At 49.2% G+C, this 25,761-nt stretch overlaps 2 protein-coding genes across 2 annotated transcripts; both read right to left on the bottom strand.

Annotated features, from left to right (window-relative positions):
• Positions 1-5,037, bottom strand: LOC129782820 (translation initiation factor IF-2-like). The gene is made up of 4 exons (XM_055791729.1): positions 4,645-5,037; positions 3,568-3,690; positions 1,631-1,735; positions 1-1,532 (listed from the first exon to the last, which is right to left on the bottom strand). The coding sequence occupies exons 1-4, from the start codon at positions 5,035-5,037 to the stop codon at positions 1,467-1,469; spliced, it is 687 nt and encodes a 228-aa protein (XP_055647704.1). The 3' UTR covers positions 1-1,466.
• Positions 5,038-14,486: 9,449 nt separating this feature from the next.
• LOC129782814 (translation initiation factor IF-2-like) lies at positions 14,487-18,175 on the bottom strand. The gene is made up of 4 exons (XM_055791695.1): positions 17,756-18,175; positions 16,684-16,806; positions 14,747-14,851; positions 14,487-14,648 (listed from the first exon to the last, which is right to left on the bottom strand). The coding sequence occupies exons 1-4, from the start codon at positions 18,173-18,175 to the stop codon at positions 14,583-14,585; spliced, it is 714 nt and encodes a 237-aa protein (XP_055647670.1). The 3' UTR covers positions 14,487-14,582.
• Positions 18,176-25,761: the final 7,586 nt, after the last annotated feature.

Here is a 25,761-nt window from a genome sequence, read left to right as displayed (position 1 = left end):
TTTCTCATGCTCGTTTATTTGATTAGAAGTTTCTGAAAAATATTTTCATAACACTTCCATAGCTTATTGCACGTTCTTCTAAATAATCATAAACCTGTATGTTGACCTCTGTAGGAAATGCACCGATAACAAGTTTAACATTTTGTGAACCCGACTGAAATGTACGAACGTACACATAAAAGAAGGCTAAAACTGGTAATTAAGTCATGAGACAGAAAACAAAAGAAAAAGGATGACAACTCCATAACATGGTAAAGCAACCTTTTACCAAAAAAAAAAAACAAAAACCCAGCAAAGAAACAAAACCAAAAACCACAAACAGGGGTGAATTGTAGAGAACAGAGACAGTGGGTTGTTTTGACATTGATAACGTGCAGCTGAGAACCTGCAGCAAAGAGTCACATAACTTTGAGGGAGCACGAGAAGACACCAGCATGAGACAGAAAGAAAGGAGGGATGTGATCTCACCTGTAGAAGGCAAGTGAACAGCAGAGAGTGGCCTGTCGCAGCACTCTCCAAAGGAGCCAGCTGCAGCCAGGTCTTTTACCATCACACTCTCCATGGCAGTCCCTCTGCTGCCTTCTAGTCTCGCCTCATCCAGGGCACGCTCACCCTCTCTGCTTCTTCCTCGGCTGCCCAACCGCTTCACAGAACCAGCCACAGCTGCACCTTGTCTACACCAGCCAACCCACCGCCCCTGAAGCCAGCCCACAGCTGTACATTGTCAGTGCTGATTAACCCAGCTTCGTTCCTCTGCAGTAGCCTACAGTGCACAGCGCTAAGGAATGTGTTGTACGAACCTTCCGGGCTGTTCCGCGTCGATTCACAGTCAGTTGCAAAAACTGAAGGACATGTCACAGGGCTTACAGCAGGAACTATTGGGAGATTGGTTGCGGAATCTTTTCAAGTCTTGGGGAACCACCAGATGGTTGCAGGACTTCACAACACGCGGAGGAATATTGCTATTGGTAATTGTAGTTATATTGACCATTTTTCCCTGTATGCCGAACTGTGTAAGACCTATGATTCAAAAGTAGTTTAACCTCTAATGTTGTTTCTGTTCAAAATAAAGACGGGGGAAGTGTAGAGAGCTTTATGGCCAGTGCTGGAGGCCACGATGCCTGTGAAGGGCCTTGAAGGCTAAAGAAGAGAGAAAGTACGATAAGGTTGGCTGAACGCCTGGAAGGAAGACGGGGTATGAAGCAAGGCCAGAGCGGATGCGCGATGCCACATCTCGGCGGCTGGCTGGCTGAGAACATGAAACCCGCAGAGATAAGAAAGAAGAGAGAAAAAAACCGCAAGAAGTTCAGTGCATTTGCAGCTTAGTAATTGACCAATTATACGTGGCCAAGAAGTGCGTGAACAGTATTGATTAACCAAGGATATTTTAGTATGGGGCGCGTGAACAGCAAACGAGGATATTATAAGCGTGGGTTCTGGACTAATAAAAGGTCTTCTGGTCGAACTCAGGAGTCCACGTCATCATCTCCGCAGGCCACATGCTCCTCCTGCTCGTCTGCCATTGCACGGACCTGCAAGGCCACACAATAAAAGTCAAAACAGCGTTCATGGTGCATTCACTCCTGCCTGTGTTTGTCTAAAGCAGCTGTGATGCTGCCCCTGGTGTTACCTGTTCAGAGAGCTGCTGCACCTGCTGCTGCCAAATGCTCCACACCTTCACTTTCTCTACATACTGCTCTCTTTCTGCCTGGAGCTGGTGAACGGACTCCGAGAGCTGTTCAAAACAAAATTAAACACAAAGAAAATCGTATTGGCTAAATAAATTTGGCAGTGACCGCTTCAGGGATAAAGCCTGAAGAAACCAGTGTTAACGCAAAGCTCAGGCTGCATTCTTCTGCCACACAAGTTTCTTTACAGACATGAAGATTTGAATGTCATTTCGTACAACCCCTGAGCAACCTGGGTTTCCAGGCCTGCCTTCTCCTCCAGTGCCACCTGCAACTGCTGCTTTGCATCCAGACTCCCTGCCTGATTTGACAACTGCCAACAAAAATCAAAAAGTCATGGCAAAATGTTAACACTCCACTTCTGCATAGCCTTTCCCCTGACAGTAACCTGCCACTTATGATCCATGTTGCAACCCTAAAGTGCTCCGACTCACGGTGATGTCCAATGGAAAAAAAAAAAAAAAAAGAAAAAAAGAGGGAGGAAAGGAGATTTGTGTGTTTCACAGCCAAGAAAGCTGAAGTGGCTGAGACGGGAAGGGTCTGCCTCGCGTTAAGACACCAATGGCAGCAGAAGCTCATGCCAACAATCAGCTTTTCTGCCCTATTAGCGCCAAGTGAGCTTCTGAACAGCATTCTCCTGATGCAGGATTTTTACAAGACGGCAACTGGAAAAAGAAATCTGTCATGACATATTGCAATTAAAGATCAGTTTTCAAATGATTTCTGAAACCCCAGGCACAACGGTCCACATAACAGCCAATCAGATCAAAATGTATCTCTCCGTGCCAAGAAAACGAGAGCGGGGAAAAAACTGGGAAAACAAGAAGGAACATAATTCTCCTTTTTCAGAACAGGACTAAAACTGCAGATGCAGGTAGGCCTGCGCTGCAAGACCAAATGCCAGCTCAGCAACAGCACCGGACCACCCATCTTCACCTCACCCTCCAGTGTGAAACCAGCCTCTTTCTCTGAGATCTAACTTAAACTGAGCTTACGAGCATTCACTGAAAATAATCCCCGTGACAAGAGCAAAACCCCAATCAAAATACATGCTTTCTGGTGCTAGACAGGCACACCCAGCACCCTCAGAGCTAACAGTATGTCACGTCACTCGGGTTCTACCAGTACGCAACCTACACGTACAAGGTCCAGCTGGAGGGACTTTCAGCTTTTCACTCTGTCTGCTGGACAGAACGGCTGCTGTATTATCACACAGAAAAAGGAGAAAAGGAATACCAAAGGCAAATCGGAGTGAACTCTGTTCCGTCTTGCAGGTTTCACTGCATCTACCTGGTACCGCTGGTGATTACTATAGTTACGTTTATTGATAAAAGACGCACAGATATGTAGTAAATACGAGTTACTTTATGACAACTGAACTGAAGCAATGGTAGGAAAATAAGCTACCAAAAAGAAGCAAGTGAAACGAAAATCAGAGCTTTGCCACAGCAACAGCGGAAGACAACTCTGGGCTACCAAATTTGACTTCCCTGAGCTTCTATCCCAATTTGATCAAGCCTTACATTTAAATAAACTGCCCAAAAAGCATTTTTTTAAAAAGGCTGGGGTTTTATGTTTGTGCCTGAACACGTCTCTGTGGCTTATTGGCATAGTTCCTGCCCTTTCCTCTTCAGAAGCCTGGCAACATGAAGACGCTAAAGCCTGTAAATGCTTGACTCAAAGGATCCGACTTCCTGCCTAAACCTATTTAAACCCAGCACTGGAACTTGCCAGACTGTGCATCCCCTGCGCAAGTTTCATTGCCTGTTGTAAAACGGGTTGGCAGGAGTAACTAGACAGCTTCCTCAGGGCAGCTGTTCAGAAAAACCAAAGAGCAAGGAGGTAGCAAATGAGCTGGGACAAAGACCGAGGCACTCACATTCTCTGGAGGCTGCTGGTCATCGCCCGTGGGAGTCTCGGGCCGACCGTCGTCTTTACTTTTGCGTTTTTTCTTAGCTCCTGCAGCTGCTCCAGGGCTCTTCTTCTGCTGATACTCCTTCAGCTGTGAAAAATAATAATAATAATAATGATCTGAAATCCAAACAGAATATGCCTTCCGTGAGAATGATGTCAACCCCCCAGCCCCAACTCCACTGGCTAAAAAGACCAAGAGAAATGCTCTTCAATGAGTTTGTCGCTCTGGCGGAAGAAAAATAAAAATCAAAACACGTCCAGAAAAGGCTAACCTAAGATCTAATGTGATGAGTGTTCAACTTTTGTATACAGCTAAGAGTTTTTGGGAAACGACTTGATACTCCATCCTGCAACTACAAGGAGATGAAAAGAAGTATCTCGGGGTGGGGTTTTTTTAGGGTTCTAAGTAAGAGCATTAAGGAAAAATGAATAAAGGGCAATTAAATCTGAATGTCAAGTGAAACATCAACACCTGACAGTAAGGTCTCCCACTCTGTGAAACACTTTGAGAAGGAACATTACAGTCCTTACAGACAAACGCCACGTTAATACAAGCAGCGTAGTCACTGTGAACTAAGGGGAGAAGCAACCTACAACGGATTTTTCAATCGCACCCGCTTCACCCCGGAGAAGCTAGTCTGATAAGCCGTTCGCTTGAATTCGGCTGGGTCTTCCGAGCCGAATCGTTCGTGCTCCAGCAGGGTGAAGCCCCCAGGCAAGCGAGCCCCAGGCAGTTCGGTCAACTGCCCGTTTCCCCAGCCCGCAGCCCGCCCTCCGCCCCCCCGCCGGGCCGGGCCGGGCCGCGCCTCGGCCTCCAGGTGGGGAAAGAAGGCCCCGTTATTGGCAGAACTCCAAAATGGAAGCCCGAACCGCTCCAGGACACTTTCCCCTCCCCAGGACTTTCACATACGCCGCCCACGCCGCGGCCGGGGAACTAAGTAACATGAGACCAAAAAAACCCAAAAAAGGGTGTGGGGGAGGCCAGGGCGAGGGAAAACCGCCAAACCGAACCCGGCAGATCCACGGCACCGCCGCCCCTCACCTTCTCCTTGCCCGCCGCCAGCCAGCTCTGCCCGCTGCCGCCCGCCACGGCCGCCCCGCGCCTGCGCCGCCTTAGCTTCGCCCACCAGCGGCGCCAGCAGCCAGGGCCCGCCCAGCCTGCGCTGCCGCCCTGGAGGCCCGGCCCATCGCCGTGCCGCGACGTGCCCGGCCCACCGCCGGGCCCCGCCTCGTGGCCGGGCTCCAGCGGCTCGGGCTCGTCGGCGGGCTGTGGCTCGTGGCCGGGCTCCACCGGCTCGGGCTCGCCGCCAGGCTGCGGCGGCTCGGGCTCGCCGCCGGGCTGCGGCCCATGTCCGTGCCCCGCCGGGCCCGGCAACTCTGCTTTTGCCTCCTTCTCCTCAGGAGCAGGTGCCACCTTGCAGTGCCTGCTCCCCATGTTGGAGCCCGCACCGCCCGCTGCTCGGGTGACAGCCCGCACCGCCCGCTGCTCGGGTGACACCTGGCTGCCCGGCGTGCCCCACCCAGAGCTCACCTGCAGCTTCCCGGAGACGTTTGTTCCCCGGCGCTGACGGCACAGTGGGCCCTGTCGCTGGGAGACTCCACTTCCCAGCGTGCCCCGCGGCGCGCCCGCGCCTGCCGCTCCCGGCCGGCCCCGCGCGCACCCGGCCGGCCCGGCGGGAGGCGGCAGCCCTGGCCGAGCGGGTCCCGCCGAGCGCGGGTCGCAGCGCGCCCGCCCCGCCGCGGCCCGGGCCCGGGCGGTAGGAGCCGGGTCCCCGTGTTACAGATTTGCTAACGGTTACAATTAACTAACCTTATTTGATTTTATAAAATCATTTTCATAGAACTGTAGAGGAATAAGAAATATATTTTAGTGCAACTAGCAGCTGCACAACACAAGCTGCTGTGGAATCCTCTGTACAGCCCTGTACCACGGCCAAGGACTGAGAGCAACCGAATGAAACAACTCGTAGCTACCTGCCAAGAAACCGTGAACTTTAATAATAGTGATATAAGAAATGGCATGGAATGGGGACAATCAGTTAACTGTAAATATATTTACACAAAGAATGTAGGTCTAGTAATTAGGACTCACTCACGCACCCGGCCGTCCATAAAGAAGTGTCTGCTTATCTCCCTCACATCGCGGTCGGCAAGTTTTTCATTCCGAGATTTCGGTACCAGCCGCTCCCCGCCCCCGCCGCGGGCCGTGCCTGCGCTGAGGCGGCGCGGCCCGGCCCCTGACGCGGCGCCGCTCTGCTCTGCCAGGGCCTCCGGTGGCGGCCGGCGGAGCGGCGCGGCCGGCTGCAGGTCCGCGGTGAGGCCCTGCGCGGGCTGGGGGGAGCGGGCCCTGCTCCAGGGCTGCCCCGGCCGCCGTCTGTGGCACGGCCCGGCACGGCCCGGCACGGCACGGCACGGCCCGGCCCGGCACGGCACGGCACGGCCCGGCCCGGCACGGCACGGCACGGCCCGGCACGGCACGGCACGGCACGGCCGGGGGTGTGTTTTCTTGGGGCGGAGCTGCCGGCCTCGCCCCCCGGCGCTGCCTCGTCCTGGCAGCGCCTCTGAACACCGAAATTGTGGGGGTTACGGTCTTATTGTCACCTGACGCTGTAAATCTACAAAACGCCGTAGAATATGATGGGGGGGCGGGGCAACGTTACAGAAACCCATCAGTCTTTTACCTGAGCTTCCCCCCTCCCTGCCCAGGAGACACGTTTTCCCTTTTTTCTCCTCTTTTATCCACTGACAGACACATCAGAGGATTTTCTGGTTAGTGCCCCCCAGCACCGCAGCATCTTCCCCTGGGCTGAGGTAGCGTGAAATGTCTCCTGTGCTCTACAGATGCCCCGTCCCGCGTCCTGCCGACCTAATGGAACCAGCCAAGAAGCCCTGCAGTATGAAATCGAAGAGCTGAAGCAGAAAGACCTTGCTCTAGACCAGGAAACTGCACAATTCTTGTCCGAGTACGTCCTTGGCGAGCTCAGTGTCCGCTGTGATGCCTCAGTTGGTTTTGTTTAAAAAAAAAAATACGGTCTAGGGCTTAGAGCTAAAAGCCGTCCTCTTATGCCACCGCTTTTATCATGGTGTTGTGCAACGTTGATTACAGCGTTGTTTTGATTTATGGGACCCGTTAAGGGAGAATTCTTTCCACTTTATTTGGTAAAGCAAACCCAGGTTTCACTAGGAGCTGGGATAGGAGCATTTTAACTTTACCCCAGGTGTTGCTGAGGCAAATTACCTGTGAACTGGGAATGAATGGTTTTAACCGTCGTGATGCTATGACACATCATGCTACCAGAAGGCCTTGTTCATGTGAGAATTAAAATTGAGATTGTGGCTTGTATGACCTGCCCGGTTTAGCCCCGGATGAAACGGTTTCCTTGTTTGTTCCATCCCGATCAAGTGTCTATTTATTTCCTGTCTGAAGCGAGTGGGTTAAACGTTGGTGTTCAAGAAGCAGAGGTGTTTCCCAGGCAAGCGAAGGGCCTGGAAAGAGATGGGTGCCGCTTACAGGGTAGCGCAACTGCTTTAACTGTGGTTTCTTATGACCTACTGTGGCAGCTGCTTATTAGCAGCTCTTTTGAGATCAAGTTGCTGCTTGGTTTTTAAAGAGAGGGTATCTCTGTGGGTTATTTGTTGCAAAGGAGTGTTATTTTCTAAGGTCACGTGTAGTACAGAGAATGGAAACGGCAGAGCAACAAAGGCTGTTCCCAAAGCTTTTTTGCTTTACCACCACGCCTTTTTTTTTCACTAGCTACAGATTAGAGATACAGATATAAACTGAATTCACCACAGCCTATTCCTGTTCCTACTTGATTCTGAGAATTCGGGTGGGTTGGGGTTTTTTTGTAAGTCGATGCGGCAAAAAAAACCCCACTCAAAATGAGGGTCTACTCATTTGTAGCTTTCGTGTTGATGACTTGCAGCAACTGTACTTGCTGCCTTCGGATTCTGCTTTGGGTAGTGCCAGGCTTGAGCGTCTCAAATCTCCTTGCTGTGCTGGGTCAGTAGGGGCAACACTCGCCGTGCGGCATTTTTGACCTTTTCTGCTTTTATTGCTACAGAGGCTACAGCCTGGAGGAATTGGAGCAGCACATTTCTCTGCTCGCTCCATGAGTACAATGATATTAAAGATGCTGGACAGATGCTGCTGGGCAAACTGGGTAAGGAAGGGGAAAAGTGTTGATGAACAACTCAGTCAATGTTTTCATGTAGACAGAGAGAGAGAAGGTACTACGCCACGAAGGCAGAGCTTGTTTTAAAGATTCTTGAATTCTAGGGCTTTCATTGCCCAGCCACTTGTGCAGGCACAAACACTTCTGTCGTTATTTTCGCAGGATGTGTTTAGAACCGAACATGCGAAAGAATTGTCATCTACTGCTATTTTAGTCTGTGTTATGTACTGCCAAACTTTGTTCAGTCTTACCAATTTTTGTCAGTTTTGCTCTTCATATACTTTAAAAGAGTGTTGAGACAAGCAGAGAGCGCAGCTGCAAAACCTTAGGTTGGTTCCTTAGCTATGGGAGGTTCTGTGAGAGAGTTAGGGGCTACTGGGAGGAAAACACAACTTTTCTGACTGGTCTGATACTTCTGTAATGAAAATAGCGGTCTTTCTTTTCCAGCTGTTATCCGAGGGGTTACTACAAAGCAGCTCTACCCTGAATACATACGATCTGGAGCTTAGCGACTAGTATTGAACCTGAAGATTGCCCCGTCCTGCGTCCTGCAAAGCTGACACTTACTGGGCCGTGACGGTTTGGTGTGGTATTGGTTCAGAACGGACAGAAGGTGGCCTCAGAAGCGTGTGTGGAATTGCAACAGCGCGTGCATGAACAGCCTTATTTCCGAGCAGCTTTACAACGTGAAAGCTGTTGAATCTGTCAGCTGTGTCCTGCTTGTGGGAAAGGGATGTAGGACTTTGGATGATTTTGTCTCCTGTCTGATGGGACAGTATTTTTTTTTTTTTTTCGTTTGTTGGAAAGGCCGTAATTCAGGTTGATGTGAAGACTCTTCCCGTGGAGACCTTGCTTCTCTCCAGCATCCAGGGGCTGTTTGGTTACTGAATAATAGAGGAAGCGAGGGCATGCAAACGTGCAATGTAATAGCTGCTTTGAAAGAAAAGAAAAAACCCTCGGAAGCAGCAAGGGAAGAAGGCTGAATTTGTGGTGGCTTGGGGGTTGGTTTTGTTTTATGATCACATCTGGGTGAGTCTGGGTATTCTGCATTTTTGTACTTAACTGCTCGGGTAGCTAGAGGTTCTGTATCATTTCTGTGGTGAATGGCAAAAGGTGAAGTTGTATTGAACTGTCCTGTCTGAATAAAGCAGCTGTCACATTTCTCAGGAATTCACTTATTGAAGAGCCTATAAAACAGTGCGTGAACCTGGGAGCAAATTCTTAACCTCTATTCTGAGACAACTGGAACATCTATTACTCAAATGTTTTCTGAGGACTCTCAATGGTGACGGTGTGGCAGCGCTACCCAGTAATGGGTAGGTGCCGAATTACCTTTACTGCTACAGAGGCTACAGCCTGGAGGAACTGGAGCAGCACATTTCGTTCTTGCGGCTAAAACAGGAACAGTCAAAAGTAAGGAGGAAGCGAGTGGTGCGGCAGAGCGGTAATAAGGGGAGCAGCGGCGATGATGAAAATGCTATCGGCAGACGCGTTACAGAGGGGTGGAGGAGAGTGCGCTTGGAAAGTATGAAAGAGGGAGCGCACGCGTTTCCCGTGATATTACAAGATAGACACCCAGGCCAATATCAGGCATTTCACTGGGAAATGATTAAGGAACTATGGAAAACTGTCACGCAAAATGCACTATATTCTCCTTTTACACAAATTTTGTTAGAGAACGTGATGATGGGTCTGCAGCTAGTGACTCTGCTAGAATGGATCCGTGACAAAGTGCTGGACTTTCCACCTGATGGCACCTGGAAAATTCCTGCCTGGCAAGCAGTCGGCAGGCGATTGTGTGATGCTGCCGTGGAGGGGGACTCCGTGGCAGGCATGTGTTTAGCGCCTTGCTGGCAAATTCTGACTCCTCTTTTGCCAAGCGTGGGCTAATTCTACTAACGGTGCTAAACCAGGGGAGGCTGTAAATCCCCCCGACAGCGCGGCTCTTCTCAACACACCGTCAACGACGGCGATTCCCTCCACACCTCCTCTGCCCCCAGAGCTCCTGTCACTGATTGCAGCGACCCTCACAGCACAGGACCGAGCGCGGGAACAGGACAACTCGGACAATGATTCCATTGACACCGATAAACCTTTTGACCCAGGTCCTATAGACCCGGAAGAGGAGCTAGACCTTTTTCCTCCTCCCCCTGATGCACTGGCTGTATGTTCGGGGAGGGTGAAAGGGGGTCTGAGGGATCAGTGGCAGGAATGCAGGCGGGAAGCGCTTAAGCGAGGGCATTTGGGAGGCGCCATGGCACGTTCACTATTTTGTCAGCCAAATCAACCTGCAGAGTGGCAGCCTGTGCAATACGAGGCTGTTAAAGGGTTAAGCAAAGCCGTGCGGGAAGGGGGGATCCATAACACATTTGCTGTGTCCCTTCTTGAAGTGATGGCAGAGCCTTATACACTCACACCACGTGATTATTGGAAGTCATTGCTTTGTGTGGTACGCACGCCGACGCAGTGCATGTGGTTATCTGGTTTTTGCGAGCTATGTGTAGTGGCCTCGATTGAAAAGCTTAATCGGGGAATTGCTGTGAACTGTGAGCCGTTGGCTGGAGAAAATAATTGTGCCGACCAATCCTGTGACTCAGGCAAGGCATCCCAGGGACAGCTATTTGCAGACGGAGGAGATGGCTACGAAGGCAGTCCGGGTAGGGGGATACGGGAGTCTGGGCGAGCCTCTAGTGCGTCCTTCGCCACGGTCTTGCAGGGTCCTAGAGAGTCATAGACTAACTTTATTGATCGGCTTCAGAATAGTTTGCAACAACAAGTCGAGCATGAGGAAGCTCAAGGGTTGCTTTTAAAACAATTAGCTGTGATAATGCCAATGAAAAGTGAACATGGGCATCGCAGCCCTTGCACAGGCGCAACCCCAACACGTGTCAAATGGTTATAACCCAGAACTCACAGCAGACTGTAACTCCCAGGTTGAGTTCTGGAATGCAGCGTGACATGTTTTTGCTTCTCTAATCTCTTCTGTAAGAATAGTGCACGCTCTTAACCGGCTTCGTAAATAAGGCTGCTGGCTTGCTAAAGAAAGTAATGCTACAATACTATTTCTTATTTTTCCTGGCTTATTAACAGGTGTCGATTCTGTCCGTCGTATGTTGCTACAGAACCGAGTTGCTATTGATTTTTATTATTAGCGCAGGGACAAGGGTGTGAAGGCTTTGATAGGTTGCGTTACATCAGTCTGAGTGACCACCATGAATCAATCCACAAAAGCATACAAAACTTAAAACAAAGATCCGCAGCAGAGCCAGGGGTGGGAGGCCTTTGGTCTCTTCTCACGGCTGGGAAACTTTGGGCCGTGGATCAAAAGTAGTCCAGGATTTATTATAATCGCCTTAACCCCCGTATTGATGTTTGCCTTACGTCTCCTATGCCTTTTTGTCCTGTATTCAGCGTTTAGCTGAGTGTGACATAAATCAGGTCACGGGCACCCAGCTACACACAACCTTTGCCTTGTCGCAATTCACAAGCAAAAAAGAGGAGGATAGAGAACGTCTGAAGAGAGATACAGGAGAGGAAAATGGGGAATGGCTGACCTAACGAGAGATGAGAGAACAGCTAGGTATTGTGAAGGAGAGGAGGAAAGATGAACACAGTTATCTAGTGACAAATAGGTGTCTGCATGCGTGTAGCGGTACATAGCTATGCAACTGCGTGAATGATTTCTGCCCTGAGCCTGGTGGTACGTGCAGCTGTGGTTTGTGTCCGGGCTCAGAGATGTCAATACGGGCTTCTCTGTTACGGTCAAGTGTCTCTGGTTGCATTAAAAAAAACCAAAAAACAAAAACCAAAAACCAAAAAAACCAGTGACTTTAATAAGACTGCAACCTGATCGAATTCCAAGAAATGTGAGATAAGATGAACTTCTGAATTTGTTCATAAGTTGTAATGGAGTGCTACCTATATATGAATGCTAGAACATAACTCTATTTCAGTGTGACCAGAATTTGACATGCAACTGCATCAGCATATTGACAGAATACCTTTTGAGTTATTTCTTTTTTTCATAACCTCTAAACTGGGAACAGCTCAAGGTGAAAAGAGACTGTTCAAATCCTCAGCTGTTGCCTCAGAAGGAATAACGTGTTCTTTGTGTACAGGTGAATTTAACACAGCTGAACATTTGTTTTGGGTTAAAAGTCAAATCTCTGTCACACCTTCACCACCACCACTATCACAACCTTTAAGGCCAGTGGGAAAAGCATTCTGTACTCTGTTGCAGCGGGGAAACTTCAGTTGAGCTGCAGTAGTTTGTGTACTTAACTGCAGCTCCTTTGGTGGAAATGAAGTTGTCGTAGAAGTTAGACTTTAACTTGAGTAACATACCCTTTGATACCTTGTAAGCGAGAAAGATTGTGTCCTGACAGCATGCTCTTTCCCACACTTGTGCCTAGAGTTGTACTTGAAATCAGGTTGCGTGTTAAGTTTAAACCTAATCACACAGATATCTCAAAGTCCACAAAGATACATCACTGCTTAGGGGATTCTTGCAGTATAGCAGGTGCAAAACCCGTTCCAAAGTAACGATCTAGTGAAGCGTTTTCTTTCAGGAACACCATTTTCCCACTTCTCATAGATTATACACCATACAACGTAATATCTCTCCATAAAGTGTCTTGTGGCTAAACCGCATTCTGCAAATTTGTGTTAGAAATAGATGTTTGCATTTTCACCTGCCGAAGTTCCCTAAGCTAAAGGATTGTGACCTAGGCAATGCTACGAAGCTCAAAGATCCGTGACAACAGCGATGGAGAAGAGTGATTTAACACGTAGTTGATTTATGGTTCATACAGGACTATATCACACTACAAAACCGGTATGAATTCAGAGTTGTGGATGTACTGCATGTTCAGGTAATAGTTTCTCTACAATTTTTTTTTTTTTTTTAAAAAGGTGCCTAAGCTCTAAATACCGTATACTATTATCTTTCCCTATTTTTTTAAGCATTTTTTTATTTCCCTGTTTGTGTATAGTTTTCTATACCTATCTAGATATAAACCACCAACACAAAGCAACCAGAACATTTTGAGAAACTTTTATAGTTAACTTCTGCATTTAATTCCAGTAACAATCTAGAGGTGTCCATTCAGCTGTTTGCTTAGTTCCAAGCCTTCATTGTGTGCTCCCAGGTTCTTTGAAAAGCAGCAATTACAGTCGAGCAGTTATTTAAAGTGAAACTTTGCTCTACGCAACTTCCACTTCCATGCTTTAGAATGGAGGCACAGCGGAACACTCACCCAAGGGCAAGATTTCAAGAGCTCTTAAGTAGGTTTTATCTTTTCATTTTAGGAGAGAAAATGTTTCTTAACAGCTTACATATAGAATTTACAAGTTAAACACAATTTCTCATGCTCGTTTATTTGATTAGAAGTTTCTGAAAAATATTTTCATAACACTTCCATAGCTTATTGCACGTTCTTCTAAATAATCATAAACCTGTATGTTGACCTCTGTAGGAAATGCACCGATAACAAGTTTAACATTTTGTGAACCCGACTGAAATGTACGAACGTACACATAAAAGAAGGCTAAAACTGGTAATTAAGTCATGAGACAGAAAACAAAAGAAAAAGGATGACAAGTCCATAACATGGTAAAGCAACCTTTTACCAAAAAAAAAAAAACCAAAAACCCAGCAAAGAAACAAAACCAAAAACCACAAACAGGGGTGAATTGTAGAGAACAGAGACAGTGGGTTGTTTTGACATCGATAACGTGGAGCTGAGAACCTGCAGCAAAGAGTCACATAACTTTGAGGGAGCACGAGAAGACACCAGGATGAGACAGAAAGAAAGGAGGGATGTGATCTCACCTGTAGAAGGCAAGTGAACAGCAGAGAGTGGCCTGTCGCAGCACTCTCCAAAGGAGCCAGCTGCAGCCAGGTCTTTTACCATCACACTCTCCATGGCAGTCCCTCTGCTGCCTTCTAGTCTCGCCTCATCCAGGGCACGCTCACCCTCTCTGCTTCTTCCTCGGCTGCCCAACCGCTTCACAGAACCAGCCACAGCTGCACCTTGTCTACACCAGCCAACCCACCGCCCCTGAAGCCAGCCCACAGCTGTACATTGTCAGTGCTGATTAACCCAGCTTCGTTCCTCTGCAGTAGCCTACAGTGCACAGCGCTAAGGAATGTGTTGTACGAACCTTCCGGGCTGTTCCGCGTCGATTCACAGTCAGTTACAAAAACTGAAGGACATGTCACAGGGCTTACGGCAGGAACTTTTGGGAGATTGGTTGCGGAATCTTTTCAAGTCTCGGGGAACCACCAGACGGTTGCAGGACTTCACAACACGCGGAGGAATATTGCTATTGGTAATTGTAGTTATATTGACCATTATTCCCTGTATGCCGAACTGTGTAAGACCTATGATTCAAAAGTAGTTTAACCTCTAATGTTGTTTCTGTTCAAAATAAAGATGGGGGAAGTGTAGAGAGCTTTATGGCCAGTGCTGGAGGCCACGATGCCTGTGAAGGGCCTTGAAGGCTAAAGAAGAGAGAAAGTACGATAAGGTTGGCTGAACGCCTGGAAGGAAGACGGGGTATGAAGCAAGGCCAGAGCGGATGCGCGATGCCACATCTCGGCGGCTGGCTGGCTGAGAACATGAAACCCGCAGAGATGCAAGAAGTTCAGTGCATTTGCAGCTTAGTAATTGACCAATTATACGTGGCCAAGAAGTGCGTGAACAGTATTGATTAACCAAGGATATTTTAGTATGGGGCGCGTGAACAGCAAACGAGGATATTATAAGCGTGGGTTCTGGACTAATAAAAGGTCTTCTGGTCGAACTCAGGAGTCCACGTCATCATCTCCGCAGGCCACATGCTCCTCCTGCTCGTCTGCCATTGCACGGACCTGCAAGGCCACACAATAAAAGTCAAAACAGCGTTCATGGTGCATTCACTCCTGCCTGTGTTTGTCTAAAGCAGCTGTGATGCTGCCCCTGGTGTTACCTGTTCAGAGAGCTGCTGCACCTGCTGCTGCCAAATGCTCCACACCTTCACTTTCTCTACATACTGCTCTCTTTCTGCCTGGAGCTGGTGAACGGACTCCGAGAGCTGTTCAAAACAAAATTAAACACAAAGAAAATCGTATTGGCTAAATAAATTTGGCAGTGACCGCTTCAGGGATAAAGCCTGAAGAAACCAGTGTTAACGCAAAGCTCAGGCTGCATTCTTCTGCCACACAAGTTTCTTTACAGACATGAAGATTTGAATGTCATTTCGTACAACCCCTGAGCAACCTGGGTTTCCAGGCCTGCCTTCTCCTCCAGTGCCACCTGCAACTGCTGCTTTGCATCCAGACTCCCTGCCTGATTTGACAACTGCCAACAAAAATCAAAAAGTCATGGCAAAATGTTAACACTCCACTTCTGCATAGCCTTTCCCCTGACAGTAACCTGCCACTTATGATCCATGTTGCAACCCTAAAGTGCTCCGACTCACGGTGATGTCCAATGGAAAAAAAAAAAAAAAAAGAAAAAAAGAGGGAGGAAAGGAGATTTGTGTGTTTCACAGCCAAGAAAGCTGAAGTGGCTGAGACGGGAAGGGTCTGCCTCGCGTTAAGACACCAATGGCAGCAGAAGCTCATGCCAACAATCAGCTTTTCTGCCCTATTAGCGCCAAGTGAGCTTCTGAACAGCATTCTCCTGATGCAGGATTTTTACAAGACGGCAACTGGAAAAAGAAATCTGTCATGACATATTGCAATTAAAGATCAGTTTTCAAATGATTTCTGAAACCCCAGGCACAACGGTCCACATAACAGCCAATCAGATCAAAATGTATCTCTCCGTGCCAAGAAAACGAGAGCGGGGAAAAAACTGGGAAAACAAGAAGGAACATAATTCTCCTTTTTCAGAACAGGACTAAAACTGCAGATGCAGGTAGGCCTGCGCTGCAAGACCAAATGCCAGCTCAGCAACAGCACCGGACCACCCATCTTCACCTCACCCTCCAGTGTGAAACCAGCCTCTTTCTCTGAGATCTAACTTAAACTGAGCTTACGAGCATTCACTGAAAATAATCCCCGTGACAAGAGCAAAACCCCAATCAAAATACATGCTTTCTGGTGCTAGACAGGCACACCCAGCACCCTCAGAGCTAACAGTATGTCACGTCACTCGGGTTCTACCAGTACGCAACCTACACGTACAAGGTCCAGCTGGAGGGACTTTCAGCTTTTCACTCTGTCTGCTGGACAGAACGGCTGCTGTATTATCACACAGAAAAAGGAGAAAAGGAATACCAAAGGCAAATCGGAGTGAACTCTGTTCCGTCTTGCAGGTTTCACTGCATCTACCTGGTACCGCTGGTGATTACTATAGTTACGTTTATTGATAAAAGACGCACAGATATGTAGTAAATACGAGTTACTTTATGACAACTGAACTGAAGCAATGGTAGGAAAATAAGCTACCAAAAAGAAGCAAGTGAAACGAAAATCAGAGCTTTGCCACAGCAACAGCGGAAGACAACTCTGGGCTACCAAATTTGACTTCCCTGAGCTTCTATCCCAATTTGATCAAGCCTTACATTTAAATAAACTGCCCAAAAAGCATTTTTTTAAAAAGGCTGGGGTTTTATGTTTGTGCCTGAACACGTCTCTGTGGCTTATTGGCATAGTTCCTGCCCTTTCCTCTTCAGAAGCCTGGCAACATGAAGACGCTAAAGCCTGTAAATGCTTGACTCAAAGGATCTGACTTCCTGCCTAAACCTATTTAAACCCAGCACTGGAACTTGCCAGACTGTGCATCCCCTGCGCAAGTTTCATCGCCTGTTGTAAAACGGGTTGGCAGGAGTAACTAGACAGCTTCCTCAGGGCAGCTGTTCAGAAAAACCAAAGAGCAAGGAGGTAGCAAATGAGCTGGGACAAAGACCGAGGCACTCACATTCTCTGGAGGCTGCTGGTCATCGCCCGTGGGAGTCTCGGGCCGACCGTCGTCTTTACTTTTGCGTTTTTTCTTAGCTCCTGCAGCTGCTCCAGGGCTCTTCTTCTGCTGATACTCCTTCAGCTGTGAAAAATAATAATAATAATGATCTGAAATCCAAACAGAATATGCCTTCCGTGAGAATGATGTCAACCCCCCAGCCCCAACTCCACTGGCTAAAAAGACCAAGAGAAATGCTCTTCAATGAGTTTGTCGCTCCGGCGGAAGAAAAATAAAAATCAAAACACGTCCAGAAAAGGCTAACCTAAGATCTAATGTGATGAGTGTTCAACTTTTGTACACAGCTAAGAGTTTTTGGGAAACGACTTGATACTCCATCCGGCAACTACAAGGAGATGAAAAGAAGTATCTTGGGGTGGGGTTTTTTTAGGGTTCTAACTAAGAGCATTAAGGAAAAATGAATAAAGGGCAATGAAATCTGAATGTCAAGTGAAACATCAACACCTGACAGTAAGGTCTCCCACTCTGTGAAACACTTTGAGAAGGAACATTACAGTCCTTACAGACAAACGCCACGTTAATACAAGCAGCGTAGTCACTGTGAACTAAGGGGAGAAGCAACCTACAACGGATTTTTCAATCGCACCCGCTTCACCCCGGAGAAGCTAGTCTGATAAGCCGTTCGCGTGAATTCGGCTGGGTCTTCCGAGCCGAATCGTTCGTGCTCCAGCAGGGTGAAGCCCCCAGGCAAGCGAGCCCCAGGCAGTTCGGTCAACTGCCCGTTTCCCCCAGCCCGCAGCCCGCCCTCCGCCCCCCCGCCGGGCCGGGCCGGGCCGCGCCTCGGCCTCCAGGTGGGGAAAGAAGGCCCCGTTATTGGCAGAACTCCAAAATGGAAGCCCGAACCGCTCCAGGACACTTTCCCCTCCCCAGGACTTTCACATACGCCGCCGCCGCGGCCGGGGAAATAAGTAACATGAGACCAAAAAAACCCAAAAAAGGGTGTGGGGGAGGCCAGGGGGAGGGAAAACCGCCAAACCGAACCCGGCAGATCCACGGCACCGCCGCCCCTCACCTTCTCCTTGCCCGCCGCCAGCCAGCTCTGCCCGCTGCCGCCCGCCACGGCCGCCCCGCGCCTGCGCCGCCTTAGCTTCGCCCACCAGCGGCGCCAGCAGCCAGGGCCCGCCCAGCCTGCGCTGCCGCCCTGGAGGCCCGGCCCATCGCCGTGCCGCGACGTGCCCGGCCCACCGCCGGGCCCCGCCTCGTGGCCGGGCTCCACCGGCTCGGGCTCGTCGGCGGGCCGCGGCTCGTGGCCGGGCTCCACCGGCTCGGGCTCGCCGCCAGGCTGCGGCGGCTCGGGCTCGCGGTCGGGCTGCGGCGGCTCGGGCTCGCCGCCGGGCTGCGGCCCATGTCCGTGCCCCGCCGGGCCCGGCAACTCTGCTTTTGCCTCCTTCTCCTCAGGAGCAGGTGCCACCTTGCAGTGCCTGCTCCCCATGTTGGAGCCCGCACCGCCCGCTGCTCGGGTGACAGCCCGCACCGCCCGCTGCTCGGGTGACACCTGGCTGCCCGGCGTGCCCCACCCAGAGCTCACCTGCAGCTTCCCGGAGACGTTTGTTCCCCGGCGCTGACGGCACAGTGGGCCCTGTCGCTGGGAGACTCCACTTCCCAGCGTGCCCCGCGGCGCGCCCGCGCCTGCCGCTCCCGGCCGGCCCCGCGCGCACCCGGCCGGCCCGGCGGGAGGCGGCAGCCCTGGCCGAGCGGGTCCCGCCGAGCGCGGGTCGCAGCGCGCCCGCCCCGCCGCGGCCCGGGCCCGGGCGGTAGGAGCCGGGTCCCCGTGTGACAGATTTGCTAACGGTTACAATTAACTAACCTTATTTGATTTTATAAAATCATTTTCATAGAACTGTAGAGGAATAAGAAATATATTTTAGTGCAACTAGCAGCTGCACAACACAAGCTGCTGTGGAATCCTCTGTACAGCCCTGTACCACGGCCAAGGACTGAGAGCAACCGAATGAAACAACTCGTAGCTACCTGCCAAGAAACCGTGAACTTTAATAATAGTGATATAAAGAAATGGCATGGAATGGGGACAATCAGTTACGGGTAAATATATTTACACAAAGAATGTAGGTCTAGTAATTAGGACTCACTCACGCACCCGGCCGTCCATAAAGAAGTGTCTGCTTATCTCCCTCACATCGCGGTCGGCAAGTTTTTCATTCCGAGATTTCGGTACCAGCCGCTCCCCGCCCCCGCCGCGGGCCGTGCCTGCGCTGAGGCGGCGCGGCCCGGCCCCTGACGCGGCGCCGCTCTGCTCTGCCAGGGCCTCCGGTGGCGGCCGGCGGAGCGGCGCGGCCGGCTGCAGGTCCGCGGTGAGGCCCTGCGCGGGCTGGGGGGGAGCGGGCCCTGCTCCAGGGCTGCCCCGGCCGCCGTCTGTGGCACGGCCCGGCACGGCCCGGCCCGGCACGGCACGGCCCGGCACGGCACGGCACGGCCCGGCCCGGCACGGCACGGCACGGCCGGGGGTGTGTTTTCTTGGGGCGGAGCTGCCGGCCTCGCCCCCCGGCGCTGCCTCGTCCTGGCAGCGCCTCTGAACACCGAAATTGTGGGGGTTACGGTCTTATTGTCACCTGACGCTGTAAATCTACAAAACGCCGTAGAATATGATGGGGGGCGGGGCAACGTTACAGAAACCCATCAGTCTTTTACCTGAGCTTCCCCCCTCCCTGCCCAGGAGACACGTTTTCCCTTTTTTCTCCTCTTTTATCCACTGACAGACACATCAGAGGATTTTCTGGTTAGTGCCCCCCAGCACCGCAGCATCTTCCCCTGGGCTGAGGTAGCGTGAAATGTCTCCTGTGCTCTACAGATGCCCCGTCCCGCGTCCTGCCGACCTAATGGAACCAGCCAAGAAGCCCTGCAGTATGAAATCGAAGAGCTGAAGCAGAAAGACCTTGCTCTAGACCAGGAAACTGCACAATTCTTGTCCGAGTACGTCCTTGGCGAGCTCAGTGTCTGCTGTGATGCCTCAGTTGGTTTTGTTTAAAAAAAAAAATACGGTCTAGGGCTTAGAGCTAAAAGCCGTCCTCTTATGCCACCGCTTTTATCATGGTGTTGTGCAACGTTGATTACAGCGTTGTTTTGATTTATGGGACCCGTTAAGGGAGAATTCTTTCCACTTTATTTGGTAAAGCAAACCCAGGTTTCACTAGGAGCTGGGATAGGAGCATTTTAACTTTACCCCAGGTGTTGCTGAGGCAAATTACCTGTGAACTGGGAATGAATGGTTTTAACCGTCGTGATGCTATGACACATCATGCTACCAGAAGGCCTTGTTCATGTGAGAATTAAAATTGAGATTGTGGCTTGTATGACCTGCCCGGTTTAGCCCCGGATGAAACGGTTTCCTTGTTTGTTCCATCCCGATCAAGTGTCTATTTATTTCCTGTCTGAAGCGAGTGGGTTAAACGTTGGTGTTCAAGAAGCAGAGGTGTTTCCCAGGCAAGCGAAGGGCCTGGAAAGAGATGGGTGCCGCTTACAGGGTAGCGCAACTGCTTTAACTGTGGTTTCTTATGACCTACTGTGGCAGCTGCTTATTAGCAGCTCTTTTGAGATCAAGTTGCTGCTTGGTTTTTAAAGAGAGGGTATCTCTGTGGGTTATTTGTTGCAAAGGAGTGTTATTTTCTAAGGTCACGTGTAGTACAGAGAATGGAAACGGCAGAGCAACAAAGGCTGTTCCCAAAGCTTTTTTGCTTTACCACCACGCCTTTTTTTTTCACTAGCTACAGATTAGAGATACAGATATAAACTGAATTCACCACAGCCTATTCCTGTTCCTACTTGATTCTGAGAATTCGGGTGGGTTGGGGTTTTTTTGTAAGTCGATGCGGCAAAAAAAACCCCACTCAAAATGAGGGTCTACTCATTTGTAGCTTTCGTGTTGATGACTTGCAGCAACTGTACTTGCTGCCTTCGGATTCTGCTTTGGGTAGTGCCAGGCTTGAGCGTCTCAAATCTCCTTGCTGTGCTGGGTCAGTAGGGGCAACACTCGCCGTGCGGCATTTTTGACCTTTTCTGCTTTTATTGCTACAGAGGCTACAGCCTGGAGGAATTGGAGCAGCACATTTCTCTGCTCGCTCCATGAGTACAATGATATTAAAGATGCTGGACAGATGCTGCTGGGCAAACTGGGTAAGGAAGGGGAAAAGTGTTGATGAACAACTCAGTCAATGTTTTCATGTAGACAGAGAGAGAGAAGGTACTACGCCACGAAGGCAGAGCTTGTTTTAAAGATTCTTGAATTCTAGGGCTTTCATTGCCCAGCCACTTGTGCAGGCACAAACACTTCTGTCGTTATTTTCGCAGGATGTGTTTAGAACCGAACATGCGAAAGAATTGTCATCTACTGCTATTTTAGTCTGTGTTATGTACTGCCAAACTTTGTTCAGTCTTACCAATTTTTGTCAGTTTTGCTCTTCATATACTTTAAAAGAGTGTTGAGACAAGCAGAGAGCGCAGCTGCAAAACCTTAGGTTGGTTCCTTAGCTATGGGAGGTTCTGTGAGAGAGTTAGGGGCTACTGGGAGGAAAACACAACTTTTCTGACTGGTCTGATACTTCTGTAATGAAAATAGCCGTCTTTCTTTTCCAGCTGTTATCCGAGGGGTTACTACAAAGCAGCTCTACCCTGAATACATACGATCTGGAGCTTAGCGACTAGTATTGAACCTGAAGATTGCCCCGTCCTGCAAAGCTGACACTTACTGGGCCGTGACGGTTTGGTGTGGTATTGGTTCAGAACGGACAGAAGGTGGCCTCAGAAGCTGTGTGTGGAATTGCAACAGCGCGTGCATGAACAGCCTTATTTCCGAGCAGCTTTACAACGTGAAAGCTGTTGAATCTGTCAGCTGTGTCCTGCTTGTGGGAAAGGGATGTAGGACTTTGGATGATTTTGTCTCCTGTCTGATGGGACAGTATATTTTTTTTTTCGTTTGTTGGAAAGGCCGTAATTCAGGTTGATGTGAAGACTCTTCCCGTGGAGACCTTGCTTCTCTCCAGCATCCAGGGGCTGTTTGGTTACTGAATAATAGAGGAAGCGAGGGCATGCAAACGTGCAATGTAATAGCTGCTTTGAAAGAAAAGAAAAAACCCTCGGAAGCAGCAAGGGAAGAAGGCTGAATTTGTGGTGGCTTGGGGGTTGGTTTTGTTTTATGATCACATCTGGGTGAGTCTGGGTATTCTGCATTTTTGTACTTAACTGCTCGGGTAGCTAGAGGTTCTGTATCATTTCTGTGGTGAATGGCAAAAGGTGAAGTTGTATTGAACTGTCCTGTCTGAATAAAGCAGCTGTCACATTTCTCAGGAATTCACTTATTGAAGAGCCTATAAAACAGTGCGTGAACCTGGGAGCAAATTCTTAACCTCTATTCTGAGACAACTGGAACATCTATTACTCAAATGTTTTCTGAGGACTCTCAATGGTGACGGTGTGGCAGCGCTACCCAGTAATGGGTAGGTGCCGAATTACCTTTACTGCTACAGAGGCTACAGCCTGGAGGAACTGGAGCAGCACATTTCGTTCTTGCGGCTAAAACAGGAACAGTCAAAAGTAAGGAGGAAGCGAGTGGTGCGGCAGAGCGGTAATAAGGGGAGCAGCGGCGATGATGAAAATGCTATCGGCAGACGCGTTACAGAGGGGTGGAGGAGAGTGCGCTTGGAAAGTATGAAAGAGGGAGCGCACGCGTTTCCCGTGATATTACAAGATAGACACCCAGGCCAGTATCAGGCATTTCACTGGGAAATGATTAAGGAACTACGGAAAACTGTCACGCAAAATGCACTATATTCTCCTTTTACACAAATTTTGTTAGAGAACGTGATGATGGGTCTGCAGCTAGTGACTCTGCTAGAATGGATCCGTGACAAAGTGCTGGACTTTCCACCTGATGGCACCTGGAAAATTCCTGCCTGGCAAGCAGTCGGCAGGCGATTGTGTGATGCTGCCGTGGAGGGGGACTCCGTGGCAGGCATGTGTTTAGCGCCTTGCTGGCAAATTCTGACTCCTCTTTTGCCAAGCGTGGGCTAATTCTACTAACGGTGCTAAACCAGGGGAGGCTGTAAATCCCCCCGACAGCGCGGCTCTTCTCAACACACCGTCAACGACGGCGATTCCCTCCACACCTCCTCTGCCCCCAGAGCTCCTGTCACTGATTGCAGCGACCCTCACAGCACAGGACCGAGCGCGGGAACAGGACAACTCGGACAATGATTCCATTGACACCGATAAACCTTTGGACCCAGGTCCTATAGACCCGGAAGAGGAGCTAGACCTTTTTCCTCCTCCCCCTGATGCACTGGCTGTATGTTCGGGGAGGGTGAAAGGGGGTCTGAGGGATCGGTGGCAGGAATGCAGGCGGGAAGCGCTTAAGCGAGGGCATTTGGGAGGCGCCATGGCACGTTCACTATTTTGTCAGCCAAATCAACCTGCAGAGTGGCAGCCTGTGCAATACGAGGCTGTTAAAGGGTTAAGCAAAGCCGTGCGGGAAGGGGGGATCCATAACACATTTGCTGTGTCCCTTCTTGGAGTGATGGCAGAGCCTTATACACTCACACCACGTGATTATTGGAAGTCATTGCTTTGTGTGGTACGCACGCCGACGCAGTGCATGTGGTTATCTGGTTTTTGCGAGCTATGTGTAGTGGCCTCGATTGAAAAGCTTAATCGGGGAACTGCTGTTAACTGTGAGCCGTTGGCTGGAGAAAATAATTGTGCCGACCAATCCTGTGACTCAGGCAAGGCATCCCAGGGACAGCTATTTGCAGACGGAGGAGATGGCTACGAAGGCAGTCCGGGTAGGGGGATACGGGAGTCTGGGCGAGCCTCTAGTGCGTCCTTCGCCACGGTCTTGCAGGGTCCTAGAGAGTCATAGACTAACTTTATTGATCGGCTTCAGAATAGTTTGCAACAACAAGTCGAGCATGAGGAAGCTCAAGGGTTGCTTTTAAAACAATTAGCTGTGATAATGCCAATGAAAAGTGAACATGGGCATCGCAGCCCTTGCACAGGCGCAACCCCAACACGTGTCAAATGGTTATAACCCAGAACTCACAGCAGACTGTAACTCCCAGGTTGAGTTCTGGAATGCAGCGTGACACGTTTTTGCTTCTCTAATCTCTTCTGTAAGAATAGTGCACGCTCTTAACCGGCTTCGTAAATAAGGCTGCTGGCTTGCTAAAGAAAGTAATGCTACAATACTATTTCTTATTTTTCCTGGCTTATTAACAGGTGTCGATTCTGTCCGTCGTATGTTGCTACAGAACCGAGTTGCTATTGATTTTTATTATTAGCGCAGGGACAAGGGTGTGAAGGCTTTGATAGGTTGCGTTACGTCAGTCTGAGTGACCACCCTGAATCAATCCACAAAAGCATACAAAACTTAAAACAAAGATCCGCAGCAGAGCCAGGGGTGGGAGGCCTTTGGTCTCTTCTCACGGCTGGGAAACTTTGGGCCGTGGATCAAAAGTAGTCCAGGATTTATTATAATCGCCTTAACCCCCGTATTGATGTTTGCCTTACGTCTCCTATGCCTTTTTGTCCTGTATTCAGCGTTTAGCTGAGTGTGACATAAATCAGGTCACGGGCACCCAGCTACACACAACCTTTGCCTTGTCGCAATTCACAAGCAAAAAAGGAGGATAGAGAACGTCTGAAGAGATATACAGGAGAGGAAAATGGGGAATGGCTGACCTAACGAGAGATGAGAGAACAGCTAGGTATTGTGAAGGAGAGGAGGAAAGATGAACACGGTTATCTAGTGACAAATAGGTGTCTGCATGCATGTAGCGGTACATAGCTATGCAACTGCGTGAATGATTTCTGCCCTGAGCCTGGTGGTACGTGCAGCTGTGGTTTGTGTCCGGGCTCAGAGATGTCAATACGGGCTTCTCTGTTACGGTCAAGTGTCTCTGGTTGCATTAAAAAAAACCAAAAAACAAAAACCAAAAACCAAAAAAACCAGTGACTTTAATAAGACTGCAACCTGATCGAATTCCAAGAAATGTGAGATAAGATGAACTTCTGAATTTGTTCATAAGTTGTAATGGAGTGCTACCTATATATGAATGCTAGAACATAACTCTATTTTAGTGTGACCAGAATTTAGCATGCAACTGCATCAGCATATTGACAGAATACCTTTTGAGTTATTTCTTTTTTTCATAACCTCTAAACTGGGAACAGCTCAAGGTGAAAAGAGACTGTTCAAATCCTCAGCTGTTGCCTCAGAAGGAATAACGTGTTCTTTGTGTACAGGTGAATTTAACACAGCTGAACATTTGTTTTGGGTTAAAAGTCAAATCTCTGTCACACCTTCACCACCACCACTACCACAACCTTTAAGGCCAGTGGGAAAAGCATTCTGTACTCTGTTGCAGCGGGGAAACTTCAGTTGAGCTGCAGTAGTTTGTGTACTTAACTGCAGCTCCTTTGGTGGAAATGAAGTTGTCGTAGAAGTTAGACTTTAACTTGAGTAACATACCCTTTGATACCTTGTAAGCGAGAAAGATTGTGTCCTGACAGCATGCTCTTTCCCACACTTGTGCCTAGAGTTGTACTTGAAATCAGGTTGCGTGTTAAGTTTAAACCTAATCACACAGATATCTCAAAGTCCACAAAGATACATCACTGCTTAGGGGATTCTTGCAGTATAGCAGGTGCAAAACCCGTTCCAAAGTAACGATCTAGTGAAGCGTTTTCTTTCAGGAACACCATTTTCCCACTTCTCATAGATTATACACCATACAACGTAATATCTCTCCATAAAGTGTCTTGTGGCTAAACCGCATTCTGCAAATTTGTGTTAGAAATAGATGTTTGCATTTTCACCTGCCGAAGTTCCCTAAGCTAAAGGATTGTGACCTAGGCAATGCTACGAAGCTCAAAGATCCGTGACAACAGCGATGGAGAAGAGTGATTTAACACGTAGTTGATTTATGGTTCATACAGGACTATATCACACTACAAAACCGGTATGAATTCAGAGTTGTGGATGTACTACATGTTCAGGTAATAGTTTCTCTA

The sequence above is a fragment of the Falco peregrinus genome, chromosome 1 (assembly GCF_023634155.1).
Source record: "Falco peregrinus isolate bFalPer1 chromosome 1, bFalPer1.pri, whole genome shotgun sequence".
NCBI classification, from domain to species: domain Eukaryota; kingdom Metazoa; phylum Chordata; class Aves; order Falconiformes; family Falconidae; genus Falco; species Falco peregrinus.
This window is presented reverse-complemented; position numbering and strand designations above follow the sequence as displayed.